This window comes from Pelecanus crispus, chromosome 10 (genome assembly GCF_030463565.1).
Source record: "Pelecanus crispus isolate bPelCri1 chromosome 10, bPelCri1.pri, whole genome shotgun sequence".
NCBI lineage: Eukaryota > Metazoa > Chordata > Aves > Pelecaniformes > Pelecanidae > Pelecanus > Pelecanus crispus.
The window spans coordinates 24940258-24957845 of record NC_134652.1 but is presented as its reverse complement, the minus strand read 5'-3'; the positions used below and the strand labels follow the sequence as shown (position 1 = coordinate 24957845).

At 37.4% G+C, this 17588-nt stretch overlaps 1 protein-coding gene across 2 annotated transcripts in view; it reads right to left on the bottom strand.

The window, feature by feature from the left end:
• Positions 1 to 17588, bottom strand: part of ADK (adenosine kinase) — a 296570-nt gene that overhangs the window by 275575 nt on the left and 3407 nt on the right. For both annotated transcript variants that reach the window (XM_075717813.1, XM_075717812.1), the window contains exon 2: positions 14060 to 14134. In XM_075717813.1, coding sequence (XP_075573928.1) covers positions 14060 to 14134 — 75 coding nt within the window. The remainder of the gene's footprint in view (positions 1 to 14059; positions 14135 to 17588) is intronic.

Genomic DNA, 17588 nt, shown 5'->3' with positions numbered 1-17588 from the left:
TCATCAATAAAAGAAAAGACCTTTTAAGACAGAGCTCTGCAGAAGTGTTTCTTCATGAATTTTCAACAAAGCCATTAAGAAACCTTAAGGACTTCAGTATAGTCTTCTTGCATTTCAGATTAATCTAAAGAAGTTTCCATAAGAATGATTCGGCAATTATGTTGCTTCAACCTTCAAGTGATGTTAAGGCTACTTTCACTGTTCTAAAAAAAGAAATGCAGTCGTCCTTCTGTTGGTTTTTCTTAATTATTAATCTTCTAAAACTAGGACAACCAGCCTGCGGGACATTGGTGCTCACACATGCTTTTTCAGACTGTATTGACTGCTTTCTACCAAACACAGTTAACACATCCCACAATATCTTTCAGGTCAGAAAAACAGCCATGTGTGAACCTGCTACAACAGTGCATCCTCATGAGCATTTACAGACCAATGCACACAGCAAGCCCAACAGAAGCTCCCAAAATATTTCTAACACATCAGATTTATGGGGGATGGGTATAGAAGGTCAGCCTGTTTCTCAACTTCCATCTGCAATTTATCAGAGAGAATGAGTAATGCTGCCATAACTGCTAACTCTATTTCTTCTGACTTGATCTATACAGAGATCAAAAGGCAATAAGTGAACTGCTTTTCTTACAGTAGTAAAATACTATTTAAAGCAAGGCAATAATTCTGCATTTTTGACAAGGCTACAGTTGCTTAGAAATTTCAGTGAAGTCTAATGTAGCCTTACTCTTCTGATTAGCCTAGTAATCTCTTTCATGTACACAAATATGGAGTGTAAGTACCATGACTTGTATTTGTTTGGATCATTACTTTAAGCTTGCTAAGCCACATTCTAGGGGCTGTGCATTTTCTAAACCAAGATGAAAACAAAAATCCACAACCCAGACCACACCTTACATATAAATTCAGCAGCCAAATTCATCACAGACCAGATGCAACCAGCTGAACCAAAATTAAACTTGTATAACTGGCACATACATACACCCCAGTCCAAATACCTGTTTTAAGACATCTTTCCCCCACCACCACCATTAAAAAAAAAAAAAAAACTCAAACAGTAAAGGGCTTTGATTCATATCCTGAAAGCCTCAGTCTCTTGCCTGACTTGCACTGGTTTTATTCCACCAGTTAAATACATTTGCTTTTTCATTTTTTCCATAAATTCCTCTGTTACTTTGCTATAGTCTCTCAGCTTCAGCATCTGAAAGGCACCACGCTCCCCATTGCCTCAAAATTTCTCTCCCCTTTAGCCTCCCTCCTATTCCATAACAGGGCAGTTTGTCCCACCTACCTTTTCACATTCTCTCTTGGCCTCAAATTGACAGCAAAACAGAGACCCCTTCTACATTAGTTTCTGGTTTTAATGACAGCTGAAGACTATTCACTGTTACTCTAGGATAACCTTGTACAGGTTAGACAATTTTAGAAAAAGTCCTTCCTGAGTAGATATGCCTTTCTTGGCAAATACAAAATGCAAGTCCAGAATCTCTTCCTTTAAAAACTGCAAGATTAAAGAGGGACTGTATGATAGCAATACAATCCCCAAAAAACCATGCTTTCAGAAAACTAAGTTTTACAATAGTCCGCTTATACCAACAAAAGAGGAAACTGCCTAAAAGACATTTCAGACATTCCCTTAGTTAAGTATTAGGGCTGTGAGAGAATGCACATCTCAGATTGACTTTAACATGGATCAGCACTAGACCCAATGCTATGCCACATATTTATCAGTGATCTAGAGTTAAGTACAGTAGCTACTGATGAAATCCATAGATGACAGCAGACTGGCAAGGGTATGTAGTAACAACATTCTAGCAGACAGCAAGATGAACCCATTCAAACACAGTAACTTCAAAATACAGACAGATGCAGAGCCAAGTAGGTAAATAAAAATAATAAAAATATGGGCATGGGTAAGGCATCCCACAGAGTAGTGACTTGGAGAGGGGTGAAACCAGGCATCATAATCTGCAACTACGTCAACCTGAGCTTCCAACTTATGTCAAGCATTGAAGACATCAGCAAGTCACTTTAATAAAAGAAGTAGGAAAGAGCAAACAAAACAAAAATGAGCAAAAAAAACCCAACAGTGAGCAGTCAGCCTCACTAATTATTTCAGCCCCTTCCATTTTTAAACAGAAAAACATGTAGCTAAAATGTGTGGCTTGGGAAGAAGGAACATAGGTAGGAGTAAAGCACACACTAGTGGTAATGGGAAAGAGACATGAAAAAATAGCAATAGAAGGCTAAGACACTTCTATCTAAAGACTGTTGAAAATAAATTACTTCACAGTTATCAATGGCAAAGAATCAAGTCCAGCTAGGGAAAGAGCATGTAGCATTGTCCTGGCAGAGAATTACACTCCTTAACAAAATGATCTGCTTAAGGAAAAGTTTAAGTGCAACTCAAACCACAGATCTTGGTGATTTCATTTATAAAACAATTCCAGACTTCAAACACTGCTACTGGAATAGAAATGTCAGGGATGAGAGAATGAAAGACTATCTTGGAGAACCCATGGAGGAATTTCTGGTGTTCTCTTTTTTACCCAGTTATTAGTACCCAGTCCCTGTGTACTAGTACAACTGGAGTCTTACTTGGCTGCATCATACCTACATAAACCTCTGGTTTTCAGAAAAAAAACCAACCAACCAAAAACAACTTAGAATTTCTGGGTGAAAGGGGTCCCAAAAATATTAGCAGAAAGATTTTTTTTTTTTACCACAACACTTATTATGAAAATGAAAGATGGATTTAAATGTCAACACAGAATTAACTTAAAAATTACACTCCTGAAACCTAAAAGAAAAAACAAATACAGTTATTGATGTCATAAATTAAAAGCATTTTGTTTCCCCAATTTGTTGCAGGTATATCATCACTAATTTAAATATAAACATTACTAGGTATAGTTTTTCTGGTGTTTTTTCTTTGGTTTCCCCCCTCCTCCCCTTGACCAACATTTTCCTAAATAGTTGTTTCTAAATTATTCAGTGTAACAAAATAGACTCCCCACTGACAATATGGTTAGAAATTGGAACTTTAATCAGCTATTAATATTGTAAGACAGATTTAAAGGGCTTTTGAAATTGAAGTCAAAACAATAATAGGTTTAAATGATTAAAAGGGATTAAGAAAGCCAGGAAAGTTCAAAGCCTGTTAATCACCAGACTGCAGAAAACTATGATCATTTAACAGGGTCAGCCCTATCACTCTGGACTTAAGCATATAGTCATGGCCTTGTCAAAATAGTTTTCTTAACTATAAACTAGTGAGCTAAAAATTTAAGACATCTAAACACTTCCGGCATACAGCTAAAAAAAAAATTTTTCTCAGTAATCATTTTTGAAATATCTGACTGTAAGCACCTTTTAAAAAGCTGTACACACTCTGTACTTTTTTTTTTTAAATTGTTACTCTGAATTCTGTACTCATTATACTGGTAGAAATATACTTCGTTGACCTTTAATAACTTCAAGGAATAAAATATTAATTCCATTTGTTCAGAATTACAGGTAGTTCTGCTTATAGACTGAACTCCTTAACATATTATTTTAATATTATTCCTTTGAGCCTTCAATATTTAAACCTTTTCTTTAGTCATACCATTTTGCATTGTGTCTGTTCTGAAATTATTACCTAACCTTTACATACGAATTTTCTTCAACCAGAAATAAACATTGGTTTGTAGTTGAATTCATTTTGATTATAAACAGAAACAAGCTCTCACAAACTTGCATTAAAGTTTCATTCGCGTAAAAACTTACCAAAAAAACCCAACAAAAGTAACATGTACATAATCCAAACAGTAATAAACTGAAGGGTTCCTGTTCCTAGTTATCCACGATTACTTGCTATTATCACTTCAAAATTTATTGTTCGGACCAACTTGTACCAGGTCTACAACAGATCCTGTCAGCACTAGTACTGAAAATCCCGAAATACCTCACTGCTGCATAAGAAGTTCTGCTTTGAGAAGGAAATTGTAACAAAATATCATTTGGGCAAGGCAGAGTAGTGTGGCTGTGGATGCGACCCTGAGATTCTCCTGCCTAGATTTATAGATTATTTTAATGATTTCTTCTAAATAAAGACTCTCTGTATGCCATATATCAATAACACTGTCAGCTACTCAACTGAGCTGCTTTATGCTTGAAAACGAATCCTTCAGCATTTCTTTGAAGAAGGCAGACTTGTAAAGCAATCTGCTTTAAGTGCCAGGATGAAGTTCAATAGGCTCTACTTCTACAATAAAATGCAGGTTAATACTTTGGACAAGCTAACAAATGCAGTAACATTACACTTTCGCAAACATAAAACAACAGTGTTAGGCTCCATCAACATGCAATACATTTCATAACTGAACTACAACTTCGTCCTGACACTAGGTCTGTTCTGTCTCTATCTCTAAAAGAAAAAAATGAAAACAGAATTTCTAAAATACAATTATTTTAATATCTCTAGTACAAAGAAAGAAATACCACATCAATAAAAATCAGTTAAGACAGCAAAAGGCAATTATTCTCCAGTGAAGAACTCATAAACCACAAAGCCCAGAATATTACTTTCAAGCAATAAAATGCTCCAAAAGGAACATACTGGAAGTGCTGAGGCTGTACTGAATCTTGACTGATGTTAAATACTTTATTGTCTTAAAAATGTTAAGAATTGACGTTTTCATCACTCATAGGGACACAAAGACTGGTGTATCATATTTAATGCAAAATGCATTGCTCGATTTAGAAATCATAAAGAAACTAACAGCAAGTCTTACATACCAGTTAAAACCTTTTCTTATTTATTTAAAAAATATAGTTTAACATGTATTCCATTTTCCTGTTACACAACTTTATGGATGTCTTTCTGTTTGTGACAGGCTAGGCAAAAGTATCAATTCCATAGTATTACCGCAACCTAAATGAGTCTTCATGCTGCCTGAAAGCTGCGTCTCTTCCATCATCTGTCTCTGCATCTGAGCACTTGTTACAGGACAGTTGAACTTACAGAAACTTAAACAGAGAATTGTCAGGGAGTTCACGTGCCTTAATTTGCCTTCTCTAAAAATGATTTTTAAAACTGACTAGAGCAAACAGCAAGCTGCAGACAAGTGTTGCAGCTACTGTGAAATTCCAGCCATGCTGAAAGAACTTATCCAAGCTACTAAAGGCATTAGCTTTATTGGAAAAAAGTAAAATATGGAAAGTGGCAGAGAAGCTTTCTTTACTGCACTGAAAATTTTAATTTTATCCTAAAAAATGAAGGAGCAATACCAAGATGGAGATTCAGGGAAGAGCTCTGGAGAGATAAAACTCCTTGCTCTGCTACCACTAAAAGATCAGACATAGCAATTACTGCTTCTGGGAAGAACTGTTCCTCCCTTTTGCCTCTAGCCATAGCCACTGTTTTGTATCTTAACCCTTCACCCACAGTGGTAGCTGCAACACAATGCCCAAACATCCAAGGATCTGGCAGAGGAAAGAGGGACTGAGGTACTCTGACAGATCCTGCCATTCGCAGCCCAAAAGAGCTTCCCACTTGGCTGAATAATAGTTTTGTCCCAGGGCTGGTTGTAGAAAAAGGTGTTTCAAGCATCACTAATTTTGTGAGTCAGCAAAAATTTGAAATGCAAAATATCCTCCTATTCTGTAAAGTTGCCAGCCTTTATTAACTTTTTACCCCAATTTACATATAAAATTTGAAATGCCCTACTTTCACAAACAAGTCAGCTACACCTCAGACGTTTCTTCATAGTTGAGACTGCATACCACCTTTACTTGGAGGGATCAGGCACTGAATTTGGTCATAGTTTCACTTCTCATGAAGGAAAGTGACTGTATGCTTCGTGCCTGGAGTGACAGCATAATTTTACAGTGATCTTTTACCACCTATCTTCCTACCAGAGGGGAGCTCCTGTTGCCTAAAAAGAATAAGAAGCAGCCTCGACACTAAATAAGTAGCCTCAACAATACAAGGATTGAAAAAACGTCCATGGTAGTATTTGTATTTCTAGAACTTCTTGCTACTGTTCACTTGTTACAGCTTGTCGTATTAGGCAGTTGTATGCCCTCCTTAAAACAGCTGGCTTACCCTTCTCCAGCCCTTGACTAAGGGAAAACAAGAACACCAGTAATTAAGAGGAAGACAGGCTGCCTCCGCCCTCTCCCTGTGGCTACAGCAGAGACCACAGGTCCAACACCCCAGAAAGGAACAAGACAAGAAGAGGCAGAGCACAGAGCAGGCCTGGATGTGGTTATGTGACACAGAGCACAAGCATAGCATCAGGGATCAACAGCAGCATAAGCACCTCATAACTTCAGTTACAGTTAGCAGTAACACTGACATCGTATTTGCACCTTGTTCGGAAATAGCAAGTTATGAGAGAGAGATGTTAGAAATTAGTATTTAATTTCAAGGGAAGGACAGAATCCCTCTCATCTTGATACACGTAGCTTGGGAAGAAAAGCTATTGAGATTGCCAATTGCTTGACCTGAATGAAGCAAAAACAATCAAATACTAATGAGCATTATAATTTACTTAAATATCTAATTTTTTAAAAAACAGTTTTTAAAAAGCTGAAGGTATTCCAACCAATTCAAAAATGCTATCATTAAAAAATTGTCTAAGAGATGACAAATCAATTGATCTACAGTAAAAAAAATTAGAATTGCTAATTTTTGACGAGACTTTTCTACTCTTCAATTCACAAGTGATAAAACTGTTTCACTTCATTACTACAGTAACTAGAAAAAAAACTCTATAGCCTTTCCTATGCTGTTGGAAATTTTGGCTTGAAGCAGCAGGATAGGAATGGAAAACAATATTAAAATTGCAGCTTATTACCCTGTAATTACAAAAGAATGCCTGCAACCATACCCAGAACATGAATCACAATTTTTACCTTATAATTGTGCAATCAGGAAACTCTAAGATGAAAATTTTTTCAGTACAAACAGCAAGTACCACTTCCAAAGAGAAAGTTTTACCACCTGGTTTTGGATCAACTCCAGTTCTCTACTGAGAAACCCAGGTTTTTCCATCAAAGACATCTTCAGCAAGGGTCTCTGTTTTTAACTAGGCAATAATATCAAATGCAGAGACACTTAATTCACAGAGCTCTTTCACTTAATGTTCCTTGTTTTATTGAGGATGCAAATGGAAGCCAGTATTTCACCGTTTGCCTTGTAACACAACTCCTGAAGTTTTCTTAAAAATTTTACTTGGGAGTGAAAGGAAAATACAGATAAGCTCTGTGTGCATGTCAGTCTGTCATGTGTCTCAAGGTATTCTAAAGAAAACAATTGATCTAAGAACTAGACATGTTTTATTCACATGTAATAAATTAGCAAGTTTTCTGAAGACATAGAAAACTAAAAAAAAAATGAAGTTATGATTTGCAGTTTATTACTAAGCAAGTATTTAAGAAACTAAAAACACACAATAAAGAGAAGAGATAACAAGGAGTGGATTATTTCCTATTCACGAACGTGTTACATCCTATTTTACAGGTAAATAAGTAGTTAGTTTCAAGCTCTTCTATAATCATTGCTCAAGCTTAGTATACCCTGAAAACATCACAGCTCCTCAAGCAGAACTTTGTCCTTACATAGGGTAATTTTTCAAATAGCCTTTTCCAAATGGAGCTTAACTAAAATCTTTCACTCGTTTAAACTACACATTTAACTAAATGCACTAGGAGAAAATACCAGGCTTATAGAAAGCTCTAATTATGTTGTCAGGAATGCTACCAAATTTATAGGCACGTTAGTACTGAAAGGACCTTTTTAAGACAGCCATGATTACCCTAAATTTTTGCAAGCAAACACTTAAGTTTTTTATAATTTACCAGCAGCCAGATGACGCAATTTGGCTCAACAGTTTCAACAAAGTTCTATAGTCAGACCCTGCGATAAGCTAAATTAACTTCTACAGATACAACTCAAAACACAAGGTAATAATAAAGAACTCTCAGCTGTTCAGCTTCTGCCAAATGAGCCAATGCAACAGATACTTTTAGTAGCAATCTTTCACAGCAGGGATTATTGAAACAATGGAACATTATATAGCAAACTATCTTCCAAAAAAAAAAAAAAAAAAAAAAAGGTCAGTTTTCAGGGACAAGAAGTTTTAAAGTTATTACTATGTACTTTCCATACATTCAGCACTGTACAGACAGATAATACAATGCCCAACTCAAAGCAATGCAAAACCCCATTAACCTGTCCCAGGGGGTTGATGAAGCACACAAAGTCAAAGTAAACACATTAGTGAAACCGAAGAAGGTCTAAGTCTGCAGGCTTTTTCTACCACTTAAATCTGGCAGCAAAGTCCGTATCTGCAGCTTGTAAATTCTTTGATCCTGCAACCTCCTAGTACAGAATCACCACCTGTTTTTCTCAGTCTTCAGGTTCACTCCAGCATGTGTTTTTGGGGAAGGGCTTGTTTTGCACTGAAGCCTTAAGACTGTGTTGAAACCTGAGTTTGGTCAAAGAATCACTTCTGACTGTAAAAGGTATTTAGACCCTTAGCCGCTTTATGAGAGTTAAACTGCATGAGTGGTGTTTGGATTTTTTTTGCTATGGGAAGTTACAAAGGCTTCTGTTAGACATTGAGAATAACACATGGTAGAATGGCTAAAGCCACAGCTATACAGACCAACCTAAATTTAATGCAAGCAAGCAGATGTTTTTCATTTCAGCTGCTCCTCAAACCTTTTCCTAATTTATAATTCAAATTCCCACAACAGTGGAAAAAAGATCAAACATCTACATCATCATCACTTCCATCACAACAAGCACTGAAACAGCCTCAAACAAGGAAGTTTAATTTAGCAGATGTCAACATTGCTCTATTAGTAAAATTTGTGCTTAACTAATCCATCACCCTCCAACACTACTCTGCGGTAAGGAAAGGTAGAGAATGACCAAGCATCTTGCTATTTCCAGTAATGACCCAACCACTTTGAATGCTGCAGACAAGTTGGTAGCACACTGCAGGAGATCCATACCCATACTTGTGAAATTACAGATCAAAATCACAGCACTTCTTCCTTCACTATAATGATATTCTCTTTTCATACATTAACCGTCACCAACACTCCAAAACACAAACACACTTTAAAGCCCCCATTCATTCTTCCTCTCCCATTTCTTCAAACCAGTTTTTCCCAGTGAAGGGTAAAAACAATATAAACCCATTTCTTGGTTTACAGATAGTTTATATTTACAACAGTGTCACAGAGAAGGCAGGGAAGAGAACTGAAGACCAGATGATACAGGGCATGAAAGCTATTAAAAACCTACAGATCTTTACTGAGCATCTCCAATGAACTTGTGCAAAGATTGCCACAGACCCTGATTTTAAGGAGAGAAAAAAAAAAAAACCAACAAACCACAACACACAAGGAGAAAAAGACTTGGCTGCTCTGACAACCAATAAGTAAATCAAGTAGCAACTTGTAATCCTGGACAATGATGGTGATCATATAATCATTCTGGAGATGACAAATATAACGGAATTTGGCATCCAGACTAGTAAACATACCTCGCTTCATGAGATCATGGCTCTGGTCAAGAGCCCAGAAAACAGAGTGAAATAAAGCAATAAGCATCCTTAACCTTGATGTGAGAAATAGGACATATATCATAATTTCCCCTATATCTTCACTCCTTTTTAAGAACATGGGCTGAAAGATATTTACATGCTTATTATACAGGTGGTGGCAATTACATATATTTTCCTCACCTTCCCACTGGCTAATTAGGGAAAATACAAGGTTTTCACGTATTTAGAAGTTCCAAGACTAGCATAATAATTCTGTCAACATGAATTTGTCAATAGTGATTCTCTCCTCAATTCATGCAGTCATAGACCCAAATGTTGGACAACAGCAAGGGAAGACTTGTCCATTCTGTGAACACATGCTTCTCAATCACTGGCTGTGCACTTGAGGTGCCATAATGAGCAGATCTCTACAGCCTAAAAATTAACTATAGTTAGATAAATGTCAAAAACTAAGTATTTGCAAAACAGCATGCTCTAGGGGGAGCAATGAAACACATGCCATCTAACTTTTAACAGCAGGACATTGGAGTATTTACAGGAGTCAGCAGTAGTGAGCTTCTGTATCAGGAATAGTGTGGCCAGCGGGAGCAGGGAGGTGATTGTCCCCCTGTACTCGGCACTGCTGAGGCCGCACCTGGAATACTGTGTCCAGTTGTGGGCCCCTCAGTGCAAGAAAGACATTGAGGTGCTGGAGCGTGTCCAGAGAAGGGCAACAAGGCTGGTGAAGGGTCTGGAGCACAGGCCTTATGAGGAGCGGCTGAGGGAACTGGGGTTGTTTAGTCTGGAGAAGAGGAGGCTGAGAGGAGACCTTATCGCTCTCTACAACTGCCTGAAAGGAGGTTGTAGTGAGGTGGGCGTTGGTCTCTTCTCCCAAATAGTTAGCAATAGGATGAGAGGAAATGGCCTCAAGCTGCGTCAGGGGAGGTTTAGGTTGGATATTAGGAAAAATTTCTTCACGGAAAGGGTAGTCAAGCATTGGAACAGGCTGCCCAGAGAGGTGGTGGAGTCCCCATCCCTGGAAGTGTTCAAAAAACAGGTAGATGTGGCGCTTCAGGACATGGTTTAGTCTAGTCTACCATTAATTGGTTTAGTGTGGACTTGGCAGTGTTAGGTTAATGGTTGGACTGGATGATCTTAAAGGTCTTTTCCAACCTAAACGATTCTATGATTCTGTGGAGTCTTAAAACATCATTGCCACGTTAATCAGAATTTCTTTGCATGCTTTATTAGAGTTTTATATACGTAGTGTAGATTAAGTTATTCTTAAGTGCCTGTTATAGATTCAGTAGGTAATGGAATCATTCCTGTTAAATGTCACAGGTAGAACTGAGTAAACCAAAAGCTTTAATTAATACCTGTTAGCAAAGTTACTTTCACAGATTAGCGTAGCTATAGTTAGCAATTCACCCACAAAGCATCAATCCTTTTTTATTCTTTCCCCGCCCACCCATGAAAAGCTGCTCTTTGAGCAAGTACATACATCCTAGAAAAATTAAACAAAAATACTGTTAGGTTATGGAGTTAATGCAAATTAAAAGGAGACCCAAAAAAAGCATTTCTGATGTTTCTTTCATGCAGATACTCAGAAAAACCAAGGACATACAATGGATTATATTTACTTCAAGACTGTTCTCCAGCTCTGTGAACAGAAACTGAAATGGGTTTGGGTATCATCAGTGCCGTCAACATTGCTTACACTTTTTCAGACTGTCTCCCTGAAGAGAGATAAGAAATGAGACACAGAAAACATAACTACCTGACAGAGGCCAAAGTTTCTCTGGCTCAGGTAATGCCAGACTGCTGATGTGGTCTGAAAAGCTCAGACAGACACAGTGAAGTTCTCTTGTGAGAGATTAAGACCACCTCTCCTAGAAAAAGTCTAGGAAAGGCTTAAAGCTTTCCAAAACTTGTCAAGAGAGCAAAAGACTTTGGAGCCCAGATTAAACCAAAACTCACTTTGAAAGAAAGGTGACAGGGCTGTGCTAACAACCCAAGCCAAAAATACCCACCAAACCCTCCAATACTGCTCGTTTCCTCAAACCAATGTTATTACATTGCAGCAAGCCAGGGGTAGGACTGCATTATATTTTTATTTTCAGGTTTATTTATAACATGGGTTGTAAGCCATTTAAATATTGTTAAAAGGACCACTTGAGACTTCCTACACAATCTTATGCTGTTTCCATTTTCATTTTCTTAATAGAATTACAAAACTAATCTGGTTACAGGACTCATTTTAGTACTCTCTCATTTCATGGACAATATATGCCGATTAAACTTGCAACATCAAGTCCGTTATTTGGAACAAAAGTAGTTACTCTTAAAACTGGTTATACAAGAGAGGAGGATAAACTAACAGAAACAATGAAAAAGTTAAATGTATAAAATTCTTATGGGTGTTTACCTAAACTCTGTCCTCATTTTACTAAGCTACCTCAAGTCAGAACCCAGCTGTCCTGACGGCCCCATTAAACATGCTCATCCAGTTGAAGAGGTGAGACACAGACTCCAGAGTTATTTGATCACTGCCAAGATACTGCTGACACTACGTGGCTAGAGATGGATGCCTGTCTTGTTTGACAAGAGAAAACAGAGACACTAGGCCAGTATGATCGATGATTTCTCTGTCAAATGCTTCACAGTCCCGAAATATCTATGTTCTTGCACCTCCCTGCAGCATTTGAATAGATAACTTTATTCTAGCAGTTGTTCTACAGCTAGGTTTGCTATTTTATCTCCCTTCACAAGCTGAAGAAGCGTGGGATTTGATTCCCACTTCAGGAAGTATTGCAAAAGGTAGCTGGACTTAGAGTAGAAACATACTTGTCCATTTGTTAAATGGACTACTATGCATACACTCACAAATAGGGAAGTAGAAATAAAATCAGGTATGTGTGAAGAAGGTAGACAAGCTTCTCAGTTTTCAGGTTATTAACAGGGCTATCACACTACCAGCAGGTCCCCTGTGAAACTCCTGTTGGAGGATTGCATTATTTAAAGCAATAAGCAGTACGCCACAAAGGCATTTTAGCAGTAAAGAAATGCTCACAGAGCATATGTTGTTCCAGGAGATAATTTAACTTGTCTGACAGGACTCAAATTTGAGTACGTAAGGCTTCTAATTTTTACATTAAATTCTGCAGAGCATACCACGTCCAGTAAAAAGCACAATGCACTCTCATAGGATTTCACTGCTGCACTACAGATCCCACCACCTCCTTTATGACAGCAATTTACAAGGATTAGTTGAGGGATATTGTTGGGTTGGGGGCAGGGGCATTACTTATGTTCAGAGATTGGTTTTCAACTTATTTCAGTAGAAACTAAGGCAGAGAATTACATCAGGATAATTTACTTTTTCAGAAATCGAGTCTATGTCTTGAGCATTCAAAGTTCCAGATGTTTTTGAGATGGATACTCTCTTGTCTTCTTGTCTTTTGCCTCCAGCTTATAATATTCAGACTCTCACTTAAACACATCTTTAGATAAAACTTGAGTGATAAGATATCTGTTGCAAAACAAATTATCACTATTATTAAAAGCTTCAAAACAAAAGATTTGTGGCTGACAGTACACATTCACAAATAAAAACTCTGCACCTGTTCTTTATTTGGTGATGTGAAATTTATTCTTGATCCAGTATTCCCATTAATAACTAAAAGAATGACTAGAGAAAAAAATTATTATTAACACTTCAAAAATTAAACAAAGAATTGCAAGTACTCTGAAAGGTGAAATCAACTTACTGATCACTTGCAAACAAGAAAAACAAAGCAACAACAACTGGAAGAAAGTGAGCTCATGCAGAAAGATTTAAAAGAGCAACTATATTTTACACCTCTTGAAAAGACGTATCTCTAAGATGATTGGAGAACGAGTAAGCTTGATGCCAACAGCAACACACAAACAGCAATTCAGTGATATGGTTATATGGATGGTACATAACAACTAGACTTAAGCAAGATAACAGACCACATAAGAAGTGGTCCTGTTCTTGACTGATAAATTGGAATATTAAAAAAAAGAAGATACACTTGTACAGCGTCTGTAACAGTGTGTTACAGAAATGGCTTATTTGCCCCAAAGTCATCACTGAAGAAATAAGAGAGTGCTGAAATAGTACATCAAAAATAAGACACAAATATTCATATACAAGAGCTACCTACACCTTACAGACACTGATGATTGCTTCCAATTAAAGGCTAGCAAAGACAGCACAAAGAGACTGGAATAATTGATAGAAAACAATAAATACCAAAACCACATGAAAACACTGAAATTTTTCATTGACACCACCACACAGCTTCATATATCCAGAACCACCAAATGACTTTATACAATGTTGGCTTCTTCCAGCATGAGGCCAGAATCCCACAGAGATCAACAGAAACTTAACATTACACAAGCAGATAGTCCTCTGTTTATTTACGGGCACCATTCTGGAAACAAAACTGACATTGAAAAGAAAAAAAGAAATCAAGACTTACTTGTCAAGGAAGTCCTTGTCCACAACTGCACAGATATCAAGCAGAGGATTTCCCATTCCAAACAGGACATTTTCACTGTAAAAGAATCAATTATTTCAAGTTAGTTTAGCATTAGTTTATTGTTGCTAGTATAATATGTTGAAGACTTTTTTATTAAAAAAGTTTTTCTTGATTACAGCTAAGGAACAAAAAGATACACATTTTGCCCAGCTCAGTAGTCACATAGAGACTGGCATACAGACAGAGAGTCAAATTTGAGTGAAGTATCATCCTACAATAATCTTTGATCAATATATAAAAGGTGTGTGTTCTGTTAAGCTATCATTTACTCAGATAAAGAATTAGAGCTGCATGCCACATTCGGTAGTTTTAAAGGATTGGGTTCAGGTTTTAGACAGGGGGAGCATCAGACCAGGTTATAAGAATTTCACTGAACAGACTTGTTGCTGGGTTTACTCTGCTACTGACCAATAACTAACCATATAAGTCTGTTTAAATAAACTGAAATTAAGAGACTCTGGATTCTGCATTGTCAGCCATCCTAAACAGCGTAGCACTCTACTGGTAAGAATGTATGTACTTTTTAATCAATCTGAAATTCAGTACCATGACCTCTGCCACATAAAAACAAGACATCAGAGATACTGTAAACAGCTGAAAGTGCTGGCTTTAACTTTTTTTAGATTCATTCAGAAACCATGTGTTACGTTCTCCTGAATAGCATATACTTGGGCAATAACGCAGTAATACCAAAGGATTAGATACATGGCCTAGTGTCAAGTAAGAGTGAATGCAGCTGTTCTCAAAGGCTGCCTAAAACTACATCCAAACCCATCAGATCCTTGCTAAGCTAACACCTGCTGCCTCCAACTGGCAAGGCAAGCCCCTGCTCTAGCCACAGAAGGTAGCTTCAGTATGACCACCAAATACGCCTCCCTCTTTACTATGTCTCTATCAAGTATTTGCAGAGAAAGCATATTCCCTATCCCTCCATTCCCCCAAAAGTACGACTGTAACACTGCAGCTGGATCCAAAGTTTATCTGCAGTTTATCCAAAGCTGCATAACCGTGTCAGCTGAACCTCAAAGCGAGTGAGTTTTCAATTGTTCTGGCCCATTTAGAGCAAGATAAATGTTTTAGAGACTCGGCATCTGCCTACTAAATTGTACATTTCATTAGTTTCTACTCAACAGGATAAGAAAAAAAGAATATAAAACAAGCAGAACAGGGATGATATGGAACAATCTCATTAATTGTGTCCAACAGAGGTTGGAAACTCATTCACTTCCTCTCACAACCGCTATGAAAAGCCCTTAGCTGACAAATATTTGTCAAATTTGAAGCTACTTGCCGAAAGTACACAGTCAAACTTCTTCCCTTTTATGATGCCATGTTAGCCTCCACTAAATGCTAAATTCTGAAGTCTGGAAATGAAGACATGGAAAACATGATTAACAACCTTGGTATTGAGACACAGCAAGCCATACTTTAAGTATCCTATCTTTTGTTGTAGCTTTAAAGACAGACCTTTTCAGCCCATTTCACTGTAAGTGAAATGTGGAAGACTGCTTTGTGAAGACAGGGCCAGAAATCCAGCTCACTCCTAACTGAGATAGGTAACATTCGCTTAGTAGAAACCTGTAAGACCCACTAAATACTTTTGTCAATGTGAAAAGAAGTACTGATTCTCCTAAATAGCATAACCATAAGTTATATCTAGCTAGAAGAAAAGAGGAGGGAGAGACAGATGACAGTTAAGAAGACATAAGGATAAAGGAGACTGCAGTTGGAGCCCCAAGACAGGACATTGTCTCCATTTTAAAAACTATGTATTGCATCAGTAGCATTGCAGGACAATGAATGAACAAGTCAGAATTCTAGAAGTGCTGAATGCAGATTTGTCCCGAACTGTATGTTCCTGTACTTGATGTTTAGCCGATTCTCACATTCTGTGAAATTCTACACATCAATAATTTTATACCTACACTTAACAAAAAAAAAAAAAGCCTATCGTGGATAACTTCTATATAAGACAAGTATCAGCACTTAAGTGTATGCTGCGCCAGAAAACAGCAACCGTACTTCAAAGACTCTCCAAAACACAGCTGACATGTTGAGATCACTACCTATGAAGAAGTTACCTTGTTCAATAGAAAAGCAAAATAGAAGCTACCAAACACTTAACAAGCTGCGGGCTGCAGAAGATACTGGTCAATATACTTGAAGCAGCTTGAGAGCAACTTTGTACTGGTTTAGCATCCACAGAAGCTCTATCAAGCCAATAACGTGCATACAAACTCCTAATATGTCACCAGCAGCAGGAACTAGCACTTTCAGTGCCATTTACTACAGGGAGCTCTTTACATCACATACAAGAAGTCCTGTTCCAACCCTAAGCCTCCCTTCTCCCCCAGTATTTTATAATCATCCCCGTTCAAGTATTCCAGAGGCTGTGTAGCAGGGTGCCATCTGGGATGGGAAGTTTTAAAAGCCAAGGTAGCTATCACTAGACTAGTAAGTGTATGTTCACAAATACTCCCCTGAAGCTTCTGGGCAAACTCCCCCCAACTTCAGCATAGTTGTTTCTCACAACCAAATGTAGGATAGCAGAAACTGACAGCTTTTCAAGCACATAAAACTTTGAGTGCATTAACTGTTTGATTTCTATGAAGAAAAAAGGTATACATGTTATAACACAACTTATTTTTGCAAATAATCTAAATACGTGAGCTACTATATACTAATAGCTAGCCTCGCATTTTCAATTAACATGTATTTCTAAATTTTTGGTTATTTCAGCTAGATGTTTGAATTAACTAAGTCCCAAGGTACTAGAACTTCCATGCTTAAAACTAGATCTTAACATTCCACTGGCAAAAAGGAGAAAAATCCATACACTCCATTTGTACTGGAGACTGCAGTTGTGTCATTCCTTAACTGACACTGCATTTGGTAAAAATACGTGCCTGGGCAAAATGGGAAGAGTCTTAAAAAAAAAAAAAAAAATCTCTTTCCAAGTCACAAATTTTAAAAATTCAACAAGTTAAAGCAGGCATTTAAGATCACCGCTGTGATCAGCGTTTTCCAGTACAAGCTTTGTGAACCACAATCTGGAAAGTCCGATGTTTCTACTGTCGAAGACTTGGCTGCCTAAATCCTTATCATGTTCAACCTGACTATTCCAACACTGGCTACATTCCAGCGCAGTGCAAATCACCCTTCCCTTCTTGAGGGACTGCAAAGTATCTGCACTGTTACACTATTGCGCTTTTTTGTGGCACAACATGAGCTATAGCAGTTACTCAGCTACAGTTTGCTCCTGTGTAAAAATAAAAATTAAAAAAAAACAACCAAAACCCCACATATACTCTGTAAAGTATTGTAAAAGCATAAAATTAAACATAATATTTAGGATCCTGGAGAATGCTAAATTTACAAGTCTCCAGAGCAAGAAACTGAGATATTAAACCGTTACATTCTCACCAAGTTTAATATTTTCAGCAGTATATGTGAACCTTATGGGCCTTAT